At 39.3% G+C, this 24,924-nt stretch overlaps 1 protein-coding gene across 1 annotated transcript; it reads left to right on the top strand.

The window, feature by feature from the left end:
- Positions 1–1,449: 1,449 nt before the first annotated feature.
- RFTN2 (raftlin family member 2) lies at positions 1,450–24,078 on the top strand. The gene is made up of 10 exons (XM_010212263.2): positions 1,450–1,590; positions 2,072–2,218; positions 6,725–6,908; positions 8,913–9,024; positions 10,657–10,969; positions 12,885–13,085; positions 16,308–16,429; positions 17,668–17,771; positions 21,807–21,885; positions 23,622–24,078. Exons 2-10 carry the CDS (start codon positions 2,080–2,082, stop codon positions 23,889–23,891), a joined length of 1,524 nt encoding a protein of 507 aa, XP_010210565.2. The 5' UTR covers positions 1,450–1,590; positions 2,072–2,079; the 3' UTR covers positions 23,892–24,078.
- Positions 24,079–24,924: the final 846 nt, after the last annotated feature.

Below are 24,924 nucleotides of genomic sequence, written 5' to 3' on the forward strand. Positions count from 1 at the left end.
GGGGAGGGGGGAAGGAAAAAAAAGAAAGAACATACAACTATGAGCAATTATTTTCCCATTCTTTGTCCTTTAAGAAACTGGAGGAAGTTTTTCCTAGGACCAGGGTGCTGTCGTTTTTATTTCCCACAGGAGAGAGATCCTCCAAAGGGGATCCAGCCTCGGCCAGCGCGTTGGACGTGGTGCGTTAACAGCGAGCGGGTCAGCGCGGACGGAGCCAAGAAAGGCCCTCAGTTTCACACGCGGGCCGATGTTTGGTGGTCTTGCCCTCAGTAAGTGGAGCAGTACAGTAAGACAGACAAAAAGCCCTTCTGCAAGAACATTCCCAAATCCTCCATTACACGTCTGTCTGAGCTGCTGCATTTCATACCACTGGAATGGGGCTGTTTTGTTCCTTATCTTCGGGCACCTTTTGAATCCAGGAATCTAACAATCTTTTTCCTCCTTCCAGTAGCTTAAGAGGCTCGTGAACACCCGTGAAGGATGCTGCTAATCCCTTCTTCGCTGCCTCAGGTCTCCAACGTTGGTAGCTGTTGCCTGACTCCAGCTCAGAAGTTGGTGGCTGCCTCACTGATCTGGAGTTCTCTAGACTAAGGATCATCGTGTCTATCCATAACCATGTTCTGGTTGGCTATGAAAAATCCAGTCTCGGAGATGTAAGCTTTGTTAGACCTCAAAGTAGATGCTCCTAGCCTCATTTAAAACAGAGCTAGTTTAACTAAATGCAAACACAGAACGAGCTTTGGGAGCAGAGGGGCTGCTCGGTCGGTAAGGTTTGCCAGCTCTTAATGAAGACGGCAGCACTGGAGTATATCCTCTTGGTTAAGGCACCTGGAGTTGGTTTTCAAAATGCGGGAGTGAAAGGATAATTATTATATAGGTTCTGCACTGACTGGTTTTTAATTTGTTCTCAAATAACTTTATAATATGGATTTCAAAGGCAGTGTAGGCTGTAGATGTGTCCTTGGGAAGATGCTTAAATGAAAGATTACTTCTCCCTCCGCCCTCCCTTATGCATTAGCAGGGTCTGGATAGGGTGTAATACAGTTAAAGTGACTTGCAGTACTTTGTGTAGTGAGTGGTTTTTTGCTAGGTGGTTACACACATTTTAGAAAGATAGTGATGATGTGTTAAAAAAATAATTTTTGGAGCTCGGTCATTTAGGATGAAAGTTTCTAGGATATACAATTACAATTTAGGATAAATGTTTCCTGTTTCTTAAGCCAAATTAAGTTGGTTTTATTAATGTATGTTTTTATTGTAATATGTGATTTTCTTGATAAGAGACCTTTTTACTATGATATTTTAGCATTATTACAAAGTACTACACTATTTTTTTTTCTTGTGGAAGAAGGTTCCCATAGAAAGGAAATAGGGCTAAACTCTGAAAGCTGAAGTAGAGACTAAACTGCTTTTCATTTACTTTTCTACCCTTTGAGATGCCAGAAGCAATTTCCTCTCGGAGCTGACTTCCTTTCTGGAAATGATTTTTGTCTCCAACCATGTTGAGGCTCTTTTCTCATTCTCTCATTCTGACTAACTTGCTTTTTTCCCTCTGACTTGCTACTGGTTGAGCAGACCTCCAGGAGGTAAGTAATTACATGCGAGATTCGCTCTTAACTTTCAATTTCAGTTCTTTTTTTTTTTTTTTTCCCTCCTTTTTGCCCTTCTCCTCCTTAGCCAGCCAGTCTAGAAGCACAAACAAAGCACTATTGGTGTCTCTGCGAGAGCGCCCAGCTAGGGGGCTGGCTGTAAATTGACGTGGCATGGAAAATCTCTGCTGGTTTGTGGCAGCTCTAACATCACTGGGAAATCAAACTGGCTTTTGCCAAGTTCGTAGCTTGAAGCTGTTCTGGGCTTGGTGTTTATATGTAGAAATGAATAGAAAATACTTTCGGATTTTAACTTGGGAAGCAGAAGTTTTCTGTATTTGGATTTATGGCTAATAGAAAGCAAAATCAAAGGGAATTATTCCATTACTTTTTTTTTTTTTTTTTTTTTTTAAGGGAGAGCAGCAGATCTTGCTGCCCACTCCCCTCCCTCCTCCTTTTTCCTGTAACTTAATTATTTGCAGAGCTTGCCATGGGGTGCGGACTGAGAAAGCTGGAAGACCCAGATGATAGCAGCCCTGGAAAAATCTTTTCTACATTGAAGAGACCACAAGTTGAAACAAAGACGGATTCTGCTTATGAATACGTATTGCTGGATTTTACCCTAGAAGGTATTTTTTTGTTTGCTTTATCCTTAATATTTTGAGAAAAGAAGGGATAGTGTTTCACCCTAGTTCTGTCTCGTTTGACTTGCAGAAAGCTCAGATACTTTTATCAAAGCTAGCCAAAACAAGGCTTTTATTTTGAAATCCAAATCATGACAAAGGTCTTCAGATAGATAAAATTACAATGGAAACTACTGGGGTATTTTTAACGACAGACCTCTGCAAATCACTCCGCTGTCCTTGTTAAGGAAGCAGCCTAGAAACTGCTGGGGAGTTTTTCCTGTGAGTCAGATACTGCCATCCTTCCTCGCTCTGAGTAACGCTCCGCTCCTCTCCGGGTGACGATACAAAATTCGCTGCGCGCAAGCAGCGGGAGCAGAGAGCTCTGCCCAAGTAACCGTGTTATAAAATCTGTTCGACTTCTAAGACAGGCTGTCGTTGGCTGTGGCACTTTATGCAGAAATAAGTCTGTTTCTCAGCTGCGTACCAGGAATAGGTTTCTCTCCTGTCCCTACCCCAGCCCTTTGGTGGGTATTTTAATAAGTTCCTAGTTCCATCGCTTGGTATTTTGCAAACACCCTATTTGTAGTTGCTGAATGGCCCTTTGAAACTGTGACCAAAGTGAGTTAGAATTTGTATGCGTAGCCGGAGGCAGGCGGTGCGCTGCGGGATACTTCCTTCCCGAGGGTGTCCCGTCTCTAACAGAGCGACTCCCTGTTCCAGAAAGTGGAAAACATAAACAAGCCCAGATGGCTGCGCTCCGAGCGCAGGCAGCAGCGCGGTTTTGCACTCACTTTGTAGTAACTCCCGCTTCCCAACAAGCAAATTACTGGGAAGGCTTGAGAGCGAGGGCTTACAGTTGCAAGCAATAGCTGGGAGGAGGATGGGATAAAGGGAGAAAGTGCTAGTGTATGTGTTGTTACTTATTTAGGAACTTTTTCAAAAACATAACTTGACCTCCCATTAATTGAATGGTTGGCCTGGGGCAATATTTTTAGATTACGTATATCAGGCTATTTATTGAAAAACTGCAAGATCCTTAATAGAAAACATCCAAATAAGTTATAGTACCTGACACCCAGCAATATGGCAGGGTGCACATACGAGATGAGTTGCTCATTAATCTGTTATGTGTGTGGAAACAAACCCTTCTTTGTGCTGAGCAGTAGTGAAGTTGGGCTGCCTAATGCATGTGCTAATTGCCTGCTAATGTACTGATAACAAAAAGGATAATAAAAACTTAATTTTCTTGAAATTGAAGTGCATTTAGTATTCTTAAATAATCTATCTTCCAGGTAGTTTTGCTACATTTTGTAGTAACGTGTCTGGGAAGTGTCATGAACAGGATTTGTAATGAGGAAGATAGTCACCTTCAAGCAAAATGCACATCAAACACATGTAAAGAAAGATGTGTTTCTGTATTATTTTAATAATGTCGTATGATTGCAGTTTAAATAATTTTATTTTTCATGTTCAGCCTCATATTCAGCTTCAGTGACACTACAGGATTCTAAAAGCTAAGTAACATGGACAGGGCGTGCAGCTTTAGAGAGCAGCCTCACTTTTTTAGGTTTCTACCTGTAGGCGAGTAGGTTTTTAAGCACAAGTATCTCTTTATAAAATAGTTTTAGCTGTGTAAAAATACTTACCTTTTAAATATTTTATTTCTCTCTACTTTTTCAGCTCAGAATGTGAATACAGGCAAAGTATAGTTGCCCTGTATTTGTGGAGGCAATTCTGCATTTTGTTTCCTTACGGAAAGTGGGGTTTGGCTAAAGCACTGCAGGGAACATAGTGGGCAGAGTTTTCCCTTTGCCAACTCTTAACCCATTCAACTCAATCCCACTCATTGGTTGCCGCCACAGTATCCTTAGCCTAAATGGAGCTTTTTAGCATTTTGGAACAAAGTTAGTTTTCACTCTGCTCAGTGAAGTTGTGTTTGGTCTTCAGGGCAAACTTGGCTAGTTTCTAGAGCAAGATCTTCCCCAGCATCTGGGACTGCTGTTTGTCCGAGCGACTTGCTAGCCTTGAATTTGGTTCTCCATGAAATACAGGATGCCCTAATTTAGTGTCCTCTCTATACCTACATTAAGACAGAAGTTCAGCAAGCAGAAATGCATTATATTTTAATTCAGCATGTTGTATTCTCTCTTCATGAGACTTCATGCTGTGTAAAGTCAAAAAGGGGCTACTGGGGAGACTTTCAGGAGTCCATGGTCTTCTTCCACGCCATGAGAGATTAGGTGAGCCAGTCTAAACCTGCTGGCCAGAGTCCTTGAGCAACTTAACTAGTAACCAGCAGTGCGGTAACCAACAACTAGTAACCAGCAGCTGCTGTGACAAGGAGCAGCCGGAGTCCCAGGAAGGTTCTTCTGCACCAGGAGAATCCCTAAGGGAAAAAAGTACGGCCAGTCTCTTACTGGCAGGAGCTGCATGGTACAGAGGAGATGGAGCAGAGGGATCTCAAGGGTAATTGCGACACTCGTCAGGTACTGTAACTTTTACAGGCGGAATCATGAGGTGCCTCCCAGTTACACAAAGAGCCTCTGCTTCTGAAGCTCATTTTAGACAAAAGGTGGGAAGAGCTAAAAATCTTGCTACTTAAGTAGCTTCTGCCTTTTCCAAACTCTCATGTTAGGAAAAAGAGGAGTTGTGATGTGAATGTTTTCATTTCAGCCCGTTAAAATGACGTGCTGTGGAGCTCTTGTCTATCTGAATATGCATATGAATATGCATCAAATACCCCTTTTGTCCGCATCTTCGATATCATGCTTCTAAAGTTCGCTATACAACTAGCAAGTCAGTGTGCCTGCTTTTTTTTGGCTTCTATGTGTTGTAGTTATATCTCTTCAATATATACTTAATGTCTATTGGATGAGACACTAAGTCTTAATATGAGAAGATACAGTGGACAGAGGCATTATTATCTAAGAAAAATACCATTAATCACTTTGTGAAAGGGAAGTCTTTAATGTGCTTTTCAGCCTAAAAATAAGAATTCCTTCTGCAGTGCAGCTCCCCAGGCGACTAGTAAGGTAGTGCAAGGAAGTGCAGCAGCCCAGTGCTGTGCCTGCGCATGGCAGAGTCTACAGGAACTCCGTGAGTTTGCTAGTGACCAGCAAGAAACCTTCTTCTAGATGGGAAATAGGCTTGGAAGACTGAAGCTCTACAGAACATGATTCATCAACCAGCAGAGTTCTACCTCAGTTTATTAGATTAAAAAAAAAAAAAAACAGCAAAGAAAAGAGATAATAGGTTTATCATATTTTAAACTACTGACCAGATCTGTGACTCTCTGACTTGCTTTGATCAATCCTTAAAGTCCTTGTTAGTGCACACTACTTTTCTAAATAGTAGCGGGCAGCTAAGCAAAAGAGGAAATTAGAACATTAAATGAAGTTCAAGGGATACATTTTCAAAGGGATGAGTGAGATTTATTGTTACTGTTTTTTTCTGTTTATAGCTTTTTTTTTTAATTGCCAAATCAAAGGATAAAAAATGTATTTACTTTTTTAGGGATTGTTTGGTTTTGAAGAAAATGTTTAAAGTAGCATGCTAAAATATTTGAATCTCCTAAAATGAGCCGTGTGGGGTCAAGAACTTAATTCCAGTTCAGTTGCGCATCAGTAACATCCTTCCTTATCTTAATGCACTGAAATCTTCCAAAGTGTGGGAAATGTCAAAATCCCCAGAAGCTCCACATCACTTACAGCAAGGGTCACAGGCAGAGACTGTCACACTCCAAGCCAGGCTTCCTTGTCACGAGAGTCTGCGTCTCTTAGGGATGAACAATTGGATGTTGCCAGAGAAACTCTGGGAGAACTAATCTTGAGTCTGTCGTCCGTAGAGAAGTGTTGGTCAACCACTTGGCAGAGAGCCTGAAAGTATCCAAAATTCCGGTTGGAGTTGAGGGGAACAGTCAGAAATCCCTGCTGATTACTCAGAGGGTTCCTACTGAGTATTGCCATGTAGCTTATTGCAAAATGCACTTACATGTACTTTAAAAAGGAATTAGGACTATGTCGAAGCTGTGGTTTTCAACATAAATCTACCCATGACTTTTAAGGATTCAAAAAAAAAGTTACTTAAGAAGAAACAGTTGTTATTAGGCTTAATTTTGCACTCAAGGAATTTACATCTCAACTAGAAAAAGACTAAAAAAATACAGCTTCAGGATGTTTAAGACTGTCTAGACAAAAAATGTTGCTCTGTTAAATTGAAGACTCTTTTGCGTCTAAATGTTGCTACAGTTTTTAGCTTGACAGAGCTAGATCCAACAGGAAAGTATTGCCAATTGAATTACAAGTTACTATGATCTCTTTGTAAAAATACGTACTTCAGCCAGCTGAGTACGTAACTGTGGGCCTGCTCTTTCCTGTGCAAAGAGCACTGTAGCCCGTGAATAAATTCCTAAGATACATTTTGTGTGCTTATATAAAAGAACTCACCCAAATCTGTCTGCGCGTCTGTAATGCCTAATGTGCCTCTCCTCTATGTTTTCAATGCTTTTAGCTTCCTCAAATCCAGAAGTCATCAAGATCAGTTCTGTGCTGGATATAGCATCTAAGGTGGAAGAATACTACAATTTAGGATATGTTGTAGGAGCCGTTCATCCCGTTATCCTGCCAATTGGACGCAGAAGGCATTTCCCTGCAAGTCATATGTATCGAGTGGTACTTTCGCGATTAAAATTAAGGTAACAGAGAAATCATATACCGTGCATTAGTTCATTACTGACTGTGTGAGTGTTGCTCACATGCATAATAATATTCACTTGAAATAAGCACCTCAAACATCAGTCAAATAACTGTGCCTTGTCTAGACTGGTGAGCAAGTTGGTAGAGCATTATTTTATTAACCCTGACCATTTTATAGGGTAACACTTACTTTGTCTTAGTAAGCGTCCAAACGAATCAAAAGTCAGTCCTCGTACTTGCAATAGGATTTTAAAACATGTTTGTGGGAAAACAAATGTGTCTTTTTATTTTTAATAACTTTTATAGTAAGGCATCTTATGCCTGAGGAAAAAGAAAAAAAAAAAGAGAGTAATAAGCTTCTTTTAATTCCCTCACCTCTATTCTTTTGTTCTTCATTTTTGAATTGTTTGCCTTTAGCTTTTTCTACAAGAGTTTGCTATTAGGTTTTTCTCCCTGAAAATCGCCTAAAGAGTACTGTCAGGCCAAGATGAAGTTTATTTTTTGTTCTTATCAAGAAACAAATACTCTGTGATTTTGTGGGAAATAGGTATATAACAATTTATTTCTGTCACTGAGGGAAACTCGGGATGAGGAGAGTAGGTACTATTAACTCTATTCAGATCTCTGGTGCTTCCTCTTCTTTCCTCAGGCCCAGTGCAATATGCAAAGGGTCTCAGCTTCTTTTGGAGGGCTGGAAGGACATGAACCCAACAGTGCGCTGGGTAGCTCTCAATCCTTCTGTAAAACATGGTTCACTTGGGACTTTCTGGGTCAGATGCCTTGCTTAAACAAGCATTGCTCGTGACAGTTGAGGTCCTTTGTTAATGAGGGCTCATACAACTTCCATAACAATCTGCAAGCCAGGTGAAGGTTGTCCATGTGGACAAATGCTCAAAGGAGTAAGGCAGAATATTGCTTCCTACCGCCGAAGCTCTTGAGCCAACATGGCTACACACAGTTTCCAGAGCTCAGCTGATTCCCAGAGCAGTGTTATCGTTTTGAAGTTGTGGTCTGAACCTTCATGCCCGTAAGTAAGAAAAGAAACTTGTGGTTTGAATCCTTACACCCTTGATTAGGAGAGGGACAAGAACAAGGCAGCCTCCAAATGGAACTGCTGGGTACAAGCTCCCTGTTTCCTGGGCAGGTGCCATGTGCATCTGTGCTGTTTTTCCTGTAGGCAAACATACCTCAGAGTCCTCCAGCTGCTATTTGGAAAATAACCTATCCCATCTTTCATTCATGGTTCGTTCTAAGGCAAAAGCTTATGTGGAAAAAGACACTGAAGAAAATACCATCTGTTGTAGCTGTTCACCAAATGTTGTGGCCCAGGTAACAATACTGCTGGTTTTAGACAAAAAGATTCATAATATTCTTGACCGTTACCTTGGGAGTTAAAGCATTTGGGATTCTGAAACCTATGAGTGATTGAAACACTACTTCATTAAAAGCCATTGCTATTGCAGTGTATTGCTAAAATTTGCCTACGCTGTTATTTCATGAACTCCCTGGGACTCTGCTCAAATTTCAGAACTAAAAAGTAGGATGTAAACACTTGTGAAAGCACCGTTTCTTCCTTTAGTATTTTTTCCTATTTTTTATTTTTCTTTTTTTTTTCCATTATTAGGGGGAGATTTGAGGGGATTTGTTTGCTGTAAAAGCGGGAGTTTTTTTTTTTTTTTTTTTTTTAACAAAGTTGATGTATTTTGCTTGTTTTTGAATTAAGTTCATTTTCCAGAGAGCAGCCATGAGCACCCTGCAAGGGCAATTTGTTAAACATTTCTGCTGGTACCCCAACGCAGTAACACACAATACCGCTAGTTTGTGTGAGAAACAAGACAAAACACCCGAAAAACGTTCACGGGGTTTTAAGCAGAAGTATGAAAAAGCATTGCCAGATCCCATTCATAACGTTGGTTCCAAAAGGAAGGAGGGGAAGTGCACATGGCCGCGCGTGCCCGAGCCAGCGGCGAGGCTGACAAAGCCGCTTTCTTCCTGTGTCCTAGCCCGAAGCAGGCAGCACCCAGAGGACAAAGGCACCCCCGGCTGCTCATTGAGGAATGTCCCCTCGCGCCCGAACCGCTCACAAATGAGGCAGTGAAGGAGCTGTTGGAAAAGGTACTCCAGAGTTTCCTTTTCTTAATTTTTTCCGGACTTCTCGCAGGATTTTTATTTCTGATATAAATGGAACTTGCTTTTTGTTGATGTAAAAAGAGCTAGTTTTCTTCCTTACCTACTTTTTCTAGTTTAGGACTTAGTCCTGAGTTCTGTAAAGTCTGGGGAGGGGTTGGCCATTTATGCTACTGGAAGTAGAATCGGGGCTACACTTTGCGTCAATCCTAAAAAAAAAACCCTTGCACAATAGCTCTTTTTCTGGAATTAATATTTTAAAATTTTGGAAGTTTGTGTTGTTCTGTGTTAAGTAACGTAATCATAATTTCTAGTAAAGTGTATTTTTTCATTCTTTAAATTTTAACAAAAATGCAAAATGCACAGTAATTGTGTAAAACCTCACACTTTTGCAAATATTGTATAGTTAAGGAAAACTAACCTTGCCCTACAATGCAAGCTGCAGTTCTGGTTCTTTTTGTGTTTCACTTCCTCTGTACAGCTGAAGACTTGCCGAAACAGGAAATTATTGTTATTACAAGAGTTAGTGATGTCTTTTACATTACTTGCTAAAGAAAGAAGTTGAGGAAAAAGTACATTGGAAATATTTAATGATCTTTGAAATTATCAAAGAGATGCTTATAATTTTTACATGCTTTGTTTTGAAATTACTTTGTTTCAGGTGTTTCAAATATAAAATTGGACTCTAATACACATTTATAGCAGATGTGTATTGCCAGGTTGTCTATATAGCGGGACCACACAAACATTGAAAGGCAAAATGTGATTGAAAAGAGCAGTGATTCAGTTTTCTGAGGAAATCTGGAATGTAAGAACTGCATGAAAATAATTTAAGTTTAAAATGTTTCCAATGTTATAAGAAGACTGAAGCAGTAATCCAGCATAAACTCACTTATTTAGGAAAGACTTCCTGAACCTGCAAGACTCTGTGATGCTTGGGGAAAAGTAAATTGTCATATTGCCTCTTTTTCCACATGTTGCTTGTCATGATTAGAATTCTTTTGGTTGCCTTAGGAAAAACCACAACAACAACAAAAACCCCAGCTGCTCTGTGCAATCACAGTGGTGGCTGAATTTTGGCCAATTGCAAAAACATTCCTATTCATAGGCAATGGTGATAAATTATAGCACTTCCAACTCCCATGGTACTAAAAAAGCATGGCAGTACCATGTAATAGTGAAGCTGGGTAGCCCAAAAGGGAACCAGGAGATGATAAATCTTAACACAGGACAAACAACAACTATTCCTGTAGTATTGGTGATTAGTAGTTTTAGTACAATTAGTGTCACATAGGTTTAGAGCAACAATTCTATTCACTGCATCACTATATTACTTATCTTTGGCAAGTGAAATACTTGGGTTTTGTTCTGAATTCAGAATTTTGTATGCACTTAAGTTAGTACTTGCCACCTTTGCAAAGTGCAGGCACACTAGAAGGCTTCTGTTGGCCCACATAGACAGCCTACAAAATACCTTGCTATAGCACAAAATATCACGTCCTTTGTATTTCCTTGAAAGTCTGCAATTTAATTAAACAATACATAAGTATAAATGTTTGAAAAAAAAGTTATCCACTGTCTTAAAATGTCCCTTCAGTTGACTTTCTGTTGTAAACGCAGGTTAATGAAGCTGGTAAAAAAGGAAAGAAGTTTGTGGGATTTATAACGCAACATTTTCCTCAACCTAAAGCTTGTAATGGAACAAACACGGATGGAAATGCAGAGCTGGAATCGACGCTGGGCAGAAGAAACAGGGAACATAGAAGAAAAAATTCTGATGAAAACTATAAAAACTGGAATGAGGGGACACTGAGTGGTCAGTCATTTGAAAGTGGGATAGAAGAGGAAATGCAAGCAGAAAGTGGATTTTCACAGGATGCAGATGTCCAGTTTGGAAAAGAAGGCAGCCCTTTTAAACCACGAAAAGGAGACGGTAGTAAATGCTATTTATTTATTGCAGATATAAGATATTTCATTGAGTTATCTTTTTGTTGTTGTTTAAAAAAAGGTGTTGGTAAAAATAATAGAAAAGTATATTTTATCAAATACTGGCTTTGGAAGATGCTGCTTTCTTAAATGCATACTTATTTCAAAAAAAAAAAATACTTCCAACAAGGAGCCAGAAGAAATATTTACACTCTGCACTATGTATATCTGCACTGTGTGGTAACACATAAAAATATTTCAGTTTTTGCACAGACTATTTGCACTAGAGGATATAAAGCACTAAAAAGTTGTTTAAGATGGAGAAAAAAAAAAAAAGCTAGTAGGAAACCTAGCTGTAGAAGACTGTGTAATTATATAGTTTAGTCTGGGCAAAATGATGCCTGCAACATCTTCTGACACTGAAGCACTGAGACTTCTCTTTTGCTAGGGAAGAAAAGATGTATAGTTGTTTTAAGTAATCTAATGCATGAGAGCTAACACAGAAGAGCACCTTGTTGAAATCAAGGCAGCATGATGCTCCCAGGTAAGTAGAGGGAAAGATTCGGAGAAGGACTAGGCTTTACCTTGATCTCCTCGTTGGCATTGACTGAAACACACTCTCTGGTCTGTAGAAGGATTTTATTCTCATGTTAGCTACAGTTTTCCTCTTGAAGATTAGCCCTTTTCTGGGAAAGAGAACAAACCTTTGGATTATTTTATTTAAATCTTAAATTTCCTCTGTGGTCTTCTTGTGTCAAATGGGTTTTAATGCCACTCAAAAGCACGCTTTTCACTTTCCTGTTAAGAGTTAAGCACTGAGATAATCAATGTCCCTTTTCTTTCTAACACTTGAATTAAAGCAGTTTTCCTACAACATGCTGAGCCTTTATAGCAGGGTCTGCTGCAGCTTAACTCTTTCCTTACAGCTTGAAGCCGTGGGGCTGTTAGGTACAGCAGGGGGGAGCCCGTTCTGGGCAGAGCGTTGCTCAGGCCTGTTGGTGTGAGCGGGTGGATCATCACCCAGCGCCTTTCCACACGCCGGAGACGTCAGGAAGCTTTGGCAGGAGCATGCCTGTCTCCTCTGCTCCTGCTTATGTGCTCAGTTACGTGGCTGGAGTTTAACAGATTTCTCAAAATTTACCCTCTTTGCTTTGTAGATGGTTGATGTGACCATCATTTTAAAAAACGCTGATGTAAATTTTAAAAGAATAGTGTTACATGCATGTGGGTATGTATTGCCACATCGGTCTGCCTCAGTCTGTGCTCAGAAACTAAGAAAATGGGGTGCCTGAGTACCAGATTTTGGGGGTGGTAACGCGTGAGATTTAATTATTTAGTTATACATTAAAAAATACAGGTAGAGGAGGCAGTTTTCTGATAAATGCCAATATAACTGCCTGTGGAGGGGACCCAGTAAACCTGCATGAAGATAGGAAGGCATTCCTTACTGCTGGAGTTCAACATGTAAGATGCCTCGTTGCAGGTACAAATTACTGCTCTACACAAAACTCCTAATGTTTAAAATTTAGAAAATTGTCTTTCATCCTCAATTAGTTAAGTATATTGGTAGTCAGAAGTTCCGTGAGCAACAGAAATGAAGTTGATTTTCCCTGAGTTTTCTCTTGCATCTGCTCTACTTTCAGCGCATAAACCTCACCTTCCTAAAGGTCTAATGCAACCCTACAGCAGTATGTTCTTACAGATTTTTCTTACATTCCCGAGCATTCCCCTCTCTCTGCTTCTTGAGCAGGTTAGGAACTCAAATTAACAGTAACTCTTTATTAGGAAACAATTTTTAGAACTGCTATTTAGGGTACCAACTTGAAGCAGAGAAAAATAACAAGACAAAATACATGTGTTTTTGATCACTGTCTCTGGAACATCCATTTTCTTGAGCATTTTCTTTCTTTTTTTCATCTTAGATAAGCTATATACAGTCTTCAATGTTTTCGATGATGATTCTACCTGCTGGACATACCATGAGGGCATTTTGTCTATGAAAGTGACACGAAAGGGGTCTGTTGTCAGTACCCTGGAGGCAGACTGGCTGGAACTAACCACATTTTATTATAAACAAGGATTGTCCTTAATTGATTCTTTTGTGCACTGGGAAACTTCGAAAGGTAAGTATTATTGCTGAATATCTTGAGGTTTTTACTTAACTGCTATAGATCTCCTTATTTTGCAAAAGTTACGTTTTGCTTGTAGGTCGAAGAGCAAAATGTAAGCAGGCTCAGGTAATCATTGCAAACATGTAAAATCAGATACCTGATAAGGAAATACAGTGTTGTCTGGACAGCTATAGCTTTGACTAATTTAAATTTCTACTGCTTTTTATTAAATTTGGGATTTCTCAAATGCAGAAGAGCAGTGTAACATTATAATGCAATAAACCTTCCGTGCTGGTGGTCTTGATGTGTACATGAATTATGTAGTGAAGCTAGAAATGCTCATGTTTGTTTTTTGCATATTTTTATATTTAGTGATAAGATGTATTTAGTTGCTTGGCATAAGTGCCTTGCAGTTTATGATCATGAGAAAAGCAAAGGCTCTTCTGATGCTCTGCAGTGTTAGCTCTCCTTGTGGTCCTCATCCCTTCATGACAGACTCCTTCAGTAGATGCATTTGCTTGAAGGAGGAATATGGCTTTTTGACTGAAAAAAAAGAAAAAAGATACTAGAGTTTTAAGAGCAGTACTTTAGCTGGAAAATTGTGAAGGCTCTTTTCCTTCTTTTTATAGTGTTATCTTTATGCTTTTCTTCCCTATTCTGATTTAAAGTAATGATTTGTATTCTGCATTCTCTCTGCAAGACTTGGCTAAATGAGGGTTCAAAATAGAGAAAAAATGTTTGAAATATATATATAAAAGAAAGTTATAAAACCAACCTTAAAAATACTGATAATCACTTCATTTCTGTCACCCTGTGGCAACATAGTTTAGTAATTATCAGAATCTATGGTCGAACTGCAGCAATTTCAATATATTTCCATCAGATTGAATTTGCTGGCTGATTCCTCTGAAAGTGCATATTTTGTGCCTGTAAATGGTCTAATGGCACCGTTTGTATTGGCTTTCATGTTCACTCAGAAATTTTAATTCCTTCCTATTGCAGCCAGAGTCCTTTGAGAGAGGAGAGGTGGGAAATCAGGCATTTAATTTTCAACACAGCTTTTTTTTTTAGAGCCAGCAAACAACTCTCTGGAGATACCTTAAAATGCACTGCGGAGTGTCCGCAGCAGCTGTTGAAAGTAATCTCTGCAGCTGTTGTCCAGCACCAGTTCTGCAATCTTGCAATTCCCTGGAGCTGGCTGCTTTTTGCTGTATGAAGAGCTCTCCCATCTTTAATACCCAGGGTGTGATTTATTGGGGATTTCGTGCTGCCTTCTCCCAGCAGTTGGTGCTTCTGGTTCAGCCCTACTCATCAGGAGCATATTTCAGAGTTGTGGGTGTAACATTGCTGACATGGAATAGAGATATATTTGAAGGCACAACCCTGTGTGTGAAAGGAATTCTGCAGCTGATCAAGTGTCTGTGGCCTCAGAGCTGCTGAGTTCCCCATAGGCTAAAATATTTGTTTATGAGATGAATGTGGAAGAGTTTTACAACCAGCTAAAATGTTCCATCCAACAGAGGGACACCTGAAAATGTTTTTGGTGGAGAAAAAGTGTTTCAAGATTTGCATACTTTGCCATAACCATACTTCTTGTGCATGTGTATCACCACGCTTCTGTTTGTTTTCTTTTTCATGTGGTCTAAAGCAGCAATTCTTCTACATATTTTAGTGAAAGCAGCAAATTTTAACTATTGCTCAAATATGAATAAAGATAATTAATTCAGGTCAAGCAGCAATAGAAATGCAACACAATTGTCTTGGGTGGAGGATTAATACTAACAAGGGAAAACCAGTGTCCTCCCCAGAATGGGCAGGTGACAAAGTTAGTATCGCATGTAGCTGCAGTAACGCTTTCATGACAGGTGATCTGGACATGATGCACTTTATGAACAAACATTTCTTCTTAAAATGCTACTGAGTGGAGATGCCCCGAGTTATTCAACCACATCTGAATGATAGAAAATAAATAGTCTAAACTTTTATAGATTGACTTCCCATTTTAAGTGTCTGCCTGCAAAGGGAAGTTCAAGTCCATTAATTTGTTAACACTAAGTATGCTTATAGGCCACAATCAGTTTATATTTGTGTGTATTCTAAAAATTAAATACCATGCTGAATATCTCTATAAATATGCAGAACAGGCAAGTACACTTTTAAGTATTTAAATAATCATATCAATGTACATAAATTCACCTTGTGTATTACAGTAAAAAAAAAAACGAATGGAAGAAAATGGTGGATATAGATGCTCAATATTTCATATTACCAAACAGGCGTTGAAAAAAATGGAATTCCTGGTTTATTTAGGCAACTTCCAAGCCTGTCTGGTCGTTTCCTGTTTGATCACCATGCCAGAGGGTGCTCCCAAGCTTTCATTTGCTCACTTGCCATTTCTCGTTGTTTTTTAACATTGACCCCTATACCTGAGACTGTAACAAAAACGGTCTTCTCTTTACATTTGTGGCATATAAGAGAAGATCTGAATCTGATTTTCTGAGGACTACTCAGTTTTTCTGTTTAAATTTAGTTTATTCTTTTCTTTTTAGTTTTTAAGATAGTCACTATTGAGGTACAACTGCACAAAAGGCTTCCACATGGTTCTTAGGAGGTGCCAAGCCAGCAAATGAAGCAGCATGTGATGCACAGCTTTAGTTTGGGCCAGCTGGATATGGGCAGACTTTCACAAGAAGTAAGTCAGGGAGGTGTGCTTGGAAACTTCCTTCCCATCAGGAATCTTCCTGCAGTTACTTCTGCTTCAGGCTCTTCCTGTGCTCATTTATGTGTTTATTTAAGTAACTGCAGTTAGACTTTGCAGTTTGTGCTTCATTTGTCTTGCGGCTCCCTCCCACCACACCAAAAGGCACATTTACCTCAGGGCGTGGGACCCGTAAAGCGCTTTCGTGTGCTGCAGGGGCTGTGTTGAATATAGGACACCCGAATTCAGACTCCAGCATGGAAGTGGCTAATGCCTTTGGAAAAAGGAAATCCCTATTGGGTTCAAAGCGCAACTCCTTTAGCGAAAAAAAAAAAAAAAGATTTTGACTAGTAAACTGACCTTACGTATTTATGAAGATGCAGAAATAAAAACGCTGTGAATTTGAGCAATTTGATAACTGGTATCTCAGCTTATTTTAGTTTAGAGGCCTTTTTAGTGAGAAAGTATTAGCTTATGCGTAAATCCTAAAACATGAAACTTTCTATTTCAGCGTACATTCACCCTTCTTTTCACAGGGGACCACTTGCCCAGGTCTTTAGAAGGATTATTCGTCTATGAAGAAGAAGGGTCTGGAGTTCCAGGCTCTAACAGGAAAGGCAATGACGCGATCGTTGTTGAACAGTGGACAGTCATTGAGGTACAGTGCCCACTGTTTAGCAGTGCAGTTGGTTTCCTTCTTCTGATCTGGTTGTTGTTGTTGTTAGAATATTTGTATGAGCGGCAGTAAACACGTAGGATGGTTTCCTGAAGCCACTTGGATGAGCTAAACTAGTGCTGAGGTGCTTTTAAATAAAAGGAGGAAGAAAATAGCAACAACTGGAAGTCAAGCGAGTAGAAATTAATAGTGAATAAGTTACATATAGTTTTCAGGTGTATTCATAGTAAAATTTTCATTTTAATGCAGAACAGTTTTTATTCTATTTAGGTTACATTGTACTATCTAGTACCATCATATAAAGTTATTTTAATGTTCTTTAATATTTTAATATTACAAGATTATTGGTATGAATGAGCGAATAATGCAATTAATTGTTGTTAGAGTATATAAAGGCTTTACGTCATGAATAAAAACTGCACAAAAATTAGCATAAGTTTTAGCATAAAAAGATAAGTTCCACTGAGCTCAGTGGAGTTACTTTACTAAAGCACAGACCTAAATTTGACTAAAAATGTACAGTCTTTAAAAATATTTTCCTTTGAGCCCATTGCTGATAAGGACTGGTTCTGTCTGAAGTTATGTGCATATATGTGATAATATCCACCTTTGGGAAAATTTTAAGTTGTGTGAAAAAAACAGATCACGAAGAACTGAACTTTCTATGCATTGACTTTTTCAGATTTTTTTTAATCTGCTCTGGCATTTTGGGTTCTAAGGATTCCAAAATAATCTGTCTTTAGATATGTATATATATACATATACTTAGTCATTTTTGGTTTTTGCATTAATTAAGAAAAGAAAGATTTAAGAGTTCAGTCAATAGTATATCTTTGTTATCCAGTTGTGAAGTTAAAAAAAAGTTTAATCAAGAAATCTGTTCTGCAGTTAAATTGAAAGAGCTTTGTTTTAGGAGTTAATTCAGCAACATGACCAAATCAAGCGAGATGTACGCTCTGAAAGTCTTGCTAAATCAAAGCTCATATCTAAATTAATGTATTCTATCTATTTTCTGAATCTTCTATTGTCTTGAGTTCCACAAATTGTAAACGATTTGAAATAGGGGCTCTCTTTTTACCATACAACGCAGTGGGACATAATTTCAAAGAGCTGTCATTTGTAAATAAGAAATAATAAGAGTGCTTGTAATTTGTTATGTGCAGAAACATAAAAAAAAACCTGCAGAGTGTCTTTACTACTTTTTATGATTATTAATGTAGGGATGTGAAATTAAAACAGATTATGGACCATTATTGCACACGCTGGCTGAGTTTGGATGGCTTCTGACCTGTGTCCTGCCTACACCTATCATACGACATGACAGGTACCCAAACAGCAGCATACACATTTTGGTATATACCCTAAGTTGCACATCTCAAAAAATTTACCAAGTGCCTTTTTTTTTTTTTTTTGGATTGAAACGTAGAAGGAAAAATGTTATCAGTGTTAACTGCGTATAAAATCTGAGACATAAGTAGCATTATGCTGGAGTTTTTCTTAACAGATTGGTTTAGGACAATTGACTTCAGTGAGTTTCAAACTAGACTAATAACCCTGCATTTAAAATACGTTGTTTATATCCAAAATTGATAATTATTTTGTTTAGGAAAGTTTTTGTCATAGTCCCCAGTAAGGGCCAGCAATCGGATTACTCATATGTTTCAAGTAAGTGTTGAAATACTTCACATAAAGTAGGACCTTGGTGAATGGCTGTTGTAGACTATGTGAGAAGAAGCAATGCTGTCACAAGACAGTCATGCCCTCCTTACTGCAAATGAGGGAGGAGAATGTGCTAATCCAGCAAGTTGCTGAGCTGTTTCTCCTCCTCTTTAATGCAGACATCATGTTTCATCTTAAATATAGTAGCAAACTCAGGGATTTCAGTTCATTGTGATACTTCTTTAGATGTCTGTGGGAGATTCATGTATACAGGAGGAGCTAATTTTAACAGGCCTAAGTCCCATGTAATGTTCCAAACTTTCCCTTTCTTTACTGAAAAGAACAACAAGAAAGTACTGTGCTCTTTATGAGACCAGTCTAAGAAAGCACAGATGAATCACTGGGTTACATTTACACAGGTTTTTAAATTCTGCTCTCATCAGATTAAGATTGCCAAGGTTTAAAAGCTAACAAGTGCACTGAGGCATGTCTTAAGGCTCATTAAAGACAAAGAATAAGACTCTGAGTGACTTTGGAGTAGTCTTTGGATCCAGACCTCACTGTATTAAGTCAAGATAGCATAAAAAAGATGTGAATGGAAGGCTCCAAGAGAACTGCTCCAGGAAAATGGAATTTCGTTCAAGTGGGCTGACCTAATGCAATCAATTCATCCATGTGAGAAAGGAGTATTTCTGGTCGGAAAGTAGATTTGGGAGGCTGATACTGTCTTTGCTGAGGTGGGGTGGGGGAGGTGTTATATTTGGTTTTAACCATTTGGTCAAAAATCAAAGCCAGTAGAAACTGTGGTAAAGCATGTTGCATGTTTTACTGTTCAAAGGGTCTCTGTATGTTTTGATCTGAAATGTAAGAAATTCTGAACACAAAACAATTTTTACAACATGAAACAAAGTAGTTATCCTTTAATTCATTTCTTCCAATAAATATCTCTGTCTAGGAGAATTAGCTTTGGCATGGTGACTTGCCACTGAGAAGGCCCAAGACACGGCCTTAAGTTGTACTCGGTGTTAATCGCTGTTCCTTCCTGAATCAAACACGAAGCAAGCAACCTGTCACCGGCCCTGGTCGTGTGAAGGGGCCAAATCCCGGCCAGATCTAAAGCAGGATTCGTTTTGCAACAATGCTGGCATAGTTCAGATGAGCATGATGTGTGCGTTTTCTGAGCTAGCTGGTTGGGTGGGCGTTTGCGTGTAATGTCTAAGAGCTGTTGTCTTAGAATGGTTTGTGAGGCACCCTTAGAAGGAGTATTGTAAATCCCCTGTCGTGTGCGTGTCTGTAGGATAGCTAACACACACATCTCATCAAATATCTTGAAGAATGCCCATGAGCAGGGGAGGACTGAGAAAGATGAAGAAGTCTCAGAGAAGACTGGGAAGAACAGGCTTTTGTACTGGCAGACTGAGTGGTGGTTGGAAAGTACTATTTTTAGACATTGATGTTGGTATTTAAGGAAGAGGAGAAATTCTTGGGTGGTTACTGTGTGTCTGATATGAAAGATACTATTACTGTGGTGGTAGATGATGCTAAGAATGCAAGTTCAATGTCGGAATAAAAGAGGGCATTTTATGCTGCCTAACAGCTGTTCCTTCCCAGACTTTGCACTGTGACCCTCAAACCCAGGCTGAATATTAACGGGCTTCAGAGACACCATGCGATAGAACATACTAGCAAAACCACTGCTGATGACCCTTTTCTTCTGTCAGTAAGGCACAGTTCTGACAAATCACCTTTTTTGTATTTGTTTTAAAAATGATGAGTTCAGTATACATAATGACAATTCTATTTCAGAAGCAGAGAAATGCTAGTAGGACAGCTTGCTCGCTGTTGTTATTTTCCTTTATATTTTCCCCCTTTTTTTCTGTCTTTTCTCTTATTTTTTTGCAAAACTATCCCTAGTCTGAGATCTCCTAGGATCTCTTCTTAGCCTTTGTGCTCATTGCTTGTCTACAGACAAAAAACATGATTCTCAGGTGTCATTGCATTTATTTAAACCATCATATGACCTGGAATAGCTAAGGGGTTCTGGAGTGTGACAGAGTTGTCATGCATTCAGCATGCTTTTTTTCTTTTTCCCTCTTCTTTTTTTCTTCATTTTAACATCATTAGGATTTGAAACAAGCTATGATCTAAACCCTGTCCCTGTGAATTTTTGCTGTTTCTGTTTCAAGTTTTTCCTCTTTTTTACAGCTGTTCTTCTCCGCAAAATAAAATGCCTTGTTGCATGGCATGTCCCGTGGCAGCGGAGTGCTGCAGAACGGCGCCTCCTCTCCAGCACAGACAGGAGCCTCTGCGCCTGTTCTAGCCTTGACTCCTGCCCCACGGCCTCCATCCCGTTGGATACAGGAACACTTCCTTACAAAATGCTATCTTCACATTTACAAGTAGAGCCACAGTAGATATCACACTCTTCAGACATGCAGAGTTTTGTTGTTTTGTTTTGCTTTGTTTTTGTGCAATCTTGTTTGAAAATAAGCATTTGTGGTTCTTTGTTTTTTCAGTCAGTGCATTTTAAAATGGACTTAAGTTCCCTTCTCTTAATTTCCCTATCTTCTTCTGTCAGTGACTGTATTTTTTCAAGGGTACAAGAAAACAGAGCACTGAAAAATATGCAAAAATTGCTGTGCATATATTGGTACTTAAATTTTGCTAACAGTCATTAAAGAATCTATTTTAAAAGCATTTGAGGCCAAGTAAGAGTGCAAGAGTGAGCCACCATTATTTTGAAAATATAGTAAATGACCTAAGGAGTCTCATGCCTTATACACCGCTCTGACTTACTGGGTGAATATTTTCAAGGCAGGAGTTTATTGCACAGACGTGTTTGACAAGGATTATGCTAAGCTCAGAAGGCAAGTAGCTAGGATAACATTGACTGGGATTTTTAGGAGTTAAACTTGGCAGCAGAAAACTGTCACTTTAGGAAATTATTTGGTAGTTTAGTGTGTCACATTATTAACATGGAGACAGCATAAGCCTCTAGAGTTTAAGACCTGATTTTGATCTAAAGTTAGAATTCTTTCCAAGTTTCAATTTTTCCTGGATCAAGTGCCTTGGAAGAGACAGGGAAACTGCTTCAGCATCCTTGTTTTGCAGTGACCTTTATTTCCCCTTGCAAATTACTGTAGTGCCACAGAAAATGGGCAGACATTGCCTACGAGCACTGGAAAGCAAACAGATACAGTGCAAAAGGACTGGCTTTGTGATTATTAGTTTATCATCACAAACTACTAAATCTGAGTTTTCAAAACGCCCTGACTCAGGAGGCAAAGATGGAGTGTGGGAGCCAGAGGGAAGCCTTGGAGTGGCTCATTCCAAGCCTTTTCCTAATTTAAATTCAGCGGAAATCCCACTGACATTCAGTGCTTTGTGAATCAGGCTCACAGTTATTTTGTCATGTGCTGCATTTTAATAAGGTGAGCCTTGGAAAATCGTTCCTTCTTGTCTGCTCACCGTCGTGTCCTTTCTCTGTTCCAGTGGACTTTGCACAAGCTGGAGCCTGACGTTTGGTTGTGTCGCTTTGGGTTTTTTTTCTGTCACTTCAAATGGGTGGAAGCGGCCGTGGCCAGCTCCCTCCTGCCTCCCCCTCACATACACACAATTTACAGCTGACTGTACAGGTGCAAACACATTACAGTGAATGTTACTGCCTTTAAGATACTCAGAAATGTTCTTTGAATTGCAGTGAAGGCAATCTGGCCACAAAGCAAGTTGTTTTCCTTCAGAGACCTGTCATGTGGCATTCAGCAGTCCAGACACCAGAGGTGAGTAAGGTGGCAGTGGTATCACTATGGGAAAGTCAGTGCAGCACCTAGGAGTAATGCACAGATACAAAACAAGTCTCAACATTAATGAAAAAAAAGGCAGTTTCATGTGGGGAAATCAAGTCAACTTCGCAGAGGGTTTTGCAGCTGAACTCAGGGTTTCTTGACAGTTTTAACTTTTTTTTTCTCAGCTACACAGCTTTAAGTGATACTTACTTGAGAACGAAAGCACAAGCATAATAAAAGCTGTTGATTAAAGTATGTTGTTCTAAGAAGTGACTAGTTCTTCAGTGGATGTGATTGATTGGCTATGCTGTAAGAATTTCTTTGGAAGTCTTCAGTAAAGCCTTGAATGTGTTTATGAAAACCCTGCATCTGTTCCACATGAGAAAGAAAACACTTTATTTCAACCTCCAAAAAGTCGGTTTTCATCTTTGTGCTAGAATAAAAGCTAAAGCTGCACTGGTAATATTATAATCTGGAAGTTGAATGAATAATAATTGTAGCTACCTGCAACCTGCAGGTTAGGACAGGACTCTGCCCAGAAAAGTTGCTGTACAAACCACAATTTTGTAAAAAACATCAGCCTGAGGAACTGATAAATCTTTGAGCGGTTCTTTTAAGTTAGAAATAGGAAACATTCTGCTGTTTCAATTCTTTTAGCTGATCTTGAGGTGTGATCAACACATGAATGACATTTACATTCTCTGAGTTACAGAAACATAAACTTATATGTGTTTTGCAGTCATTCGTTTGCTTTGTTTTACTGGAAAATCCTTGCCTTAAGCATTACTGTACTGAAAGTCTATTAAAAAGAGAGCTGATTTATAGCTGCTTGCATCAGAATTACTGTGTTTAAAATGTGAACGGACTTAGTATCTAAATGTGTCTCTTCAAGTACCACTAAACGTTTTTCTTCTCTAACAGGAAATCTTAGTGCACTGAGGTCATTTTATCAGGCTGGAGCTGAAATGTTTACAGAGTAACATTTTCCTTCTGTTTTTCCAATTATGTCACTTTTTCCCTAAATTTTCCTTTTTTTTACTTCCCTGATTTTTTAAGCAAAACAAAATTAATCTCTGAATTCACAAAGAGCACATGCCTTTATTAAAATTTAAATTCATAGATTTCTTAGTAATACCAAACTAGTGTAGCTTGTCATTGCTAGCTTTGCCTAAAACAGCTAGATTTCAGGTATAAAATAAACTATCAAAATCTGAAAGCATTCTTTATTATTAAATTATATATATTAACTATCTAATATATATTAAATATCAAATATACATATTAAAACATACAGACTTTATAGAGAAAAGAGGTCTCCTCAGTACTGGTGTCTGTTGTTTGTCTCCTTTGGACCAGCTTTCCTACCTGCTCTTTGGCGTCCGCCCGGGCTGCCCCTCAGGCAGTGTCCCAGTGTCTCCGGTAACAGCTTCCCTTCCATACGTTTCCTTTCACCAAAAGGGCCATTGTTTCTGCTCTGTTTTCAGAAAAGCTTGGGAGAAAACTTGGGAATGTATAGGACGGAGGCAGAAGCTGCCAAAGCCTGGGGCAGAGCTGGGCTTGTCGGCTTGCTTTTTCTTTTGAGCGTTGGCCTAGACACGGGTCCTCTTGGGCCAGTCCCCTCCTGGCCCACCCTGTTCCATGCATGAGCCTGTAACCTGACCACTCACCTTTGGGCTTTATTTCTTTTTTCTCCAAACAACCTAACAGTTTAACATTCTCTTTTATTTCAGAAGAAATCCTTAAGGCAGGTTATCAGGGAGGAAAAAGGCAAAATCTCTAGCAGAAGCATTGGATTAGACACAGCTACTTCTCACCCTGTAGAAATGGGACAAGCACCTGATGAGTTTCACCTATCTCCTTCTAAACAATGCTGGATCAAGGAGGAATCTTCCCAGTTTGGAGGCTTTCCAGGATTCAGTAGCAGTGATGGAGTCCTAAGGGAAATAGATGATGGACAATTTGACCAGGAAGATGGAGTCACTCAGGTCACATGTATGTGATCATGTAAGTAATTGCATCAGCTGGACCTGTACATAATCCACACAAATGATGAGAAGAGAAACAAGAAGTTATCCCGTTACTTCAGTGCATTGATGTAATCCTATGACTTTTCCCAGACTCATTTTACATTTTTGTCCTTTGTTGTGTTAATCCTATGGTAGTAATAATACTACTACAAAATAATGGTTTTCTGTCTCTTAGTAGAATAATTACATGCTGGGCACTCTCCTACCTTCTTTGTTGATGCTTTTGACAAGCGGGGAAGCAAGTGCTACAAATCAGTGACAGATTGTATTCTGTAAGAGAGAGTGGAAGTGGGCATGTCACATATTTTGAGGTATTATTTTTTTAAAGGGTATTGTAAATATTGCTGAAAAATATAGAAATGAACTAGCTGGCTGTCCTTAAATTTTAATATAACCTTTAATGTACTTGCCTTGTCTAAATTCAAAAGCCTGGGGAAAAGAAATGTCAGCCTTGTGCTAGAGAGTCAATAATTTAAGTTATGCTTTGACGTGGTCCATACAGGAACCTCTGGGAGGTTGTGGGCAGATGCATCCTCCTGTAATTTAATTCCACCATGCAGGATGTTTCTTGTACACCTAAGCCAAAAGTTATTCCAGCCTTTAAGCTCGTACAATGATGTATTCATCATTTACTCGTGAGTGAGGGGAAATTAAGAAGCACTCTCCCTCTGAAAGATAACTTATATTCCATGAAAAAAAGCAGTATGAGATACTAGGAAAGAAGTATCGACAGCAAGGGGCACAAGATAGCTATAGGGAGGAAGCAGGCAAATGATATACCGATATTCTGATGTAGATATAATAACTTGCTTAGCTAAGTGTATATTACACTGGATGAAGTGCTTGCAGCTGCGTTAAACTCTAGCAGTAGTGTTCAGAGGCAGTGCTGGAACTCCTTACGTCAGGGGGTGACGGTGCCGCAGCTCTGCCCGGAGCAGCGGGAACGGGAATCGGCTCTGTGCTGCTCTCGAAATTCCACCTTGGGGCACCTGAGTTTCTGTCTGGG

This window comes from Tinamus guttatus, unplaced genomic scaffold, assembly GCF_059628265.1.
Source record: "Tinamus guttatus ecotype Peru unplaced genomic scaffold, ASM5962826v1 Tinamus_guttatus_pri_ptg000592l, whole genome shotgun sequence".
Classification (NCBI taxonomy): Eukaryota; Metazoa; Chordata; class Aves; order Tinamiformes; family Tinamidae; genus Tinamus; species Tinamus guttatus.

What these genes read in the sequence shown, in the direction of transcription:
- RFTN2 (XM_010212263.2), top strand. Translation starts at nt 2,080, where the DNA reads ATGGGGTGCGGACTGAGAAAGCTGGAAGACCCAGATGATAGCAGCCCT. An exon ending in GCTGGATTTTACCCTAGAAG is followed by an intron (nt 2,219 to 6,724) that starts GTATTTTTTTGT and finishes CAATGCTTTTAG; the next exon opens with CTTCCTCAAATCCAGAAGTC. An exon ending in AACAGTGGACAGTCATTGAG is followed by an intron (nt 16,430 to 17,667) that starts GTACAGTGCCCA and finishes TTATTAATGTAG; the next exon opens with GGATGTGAAATTAAAACAGA.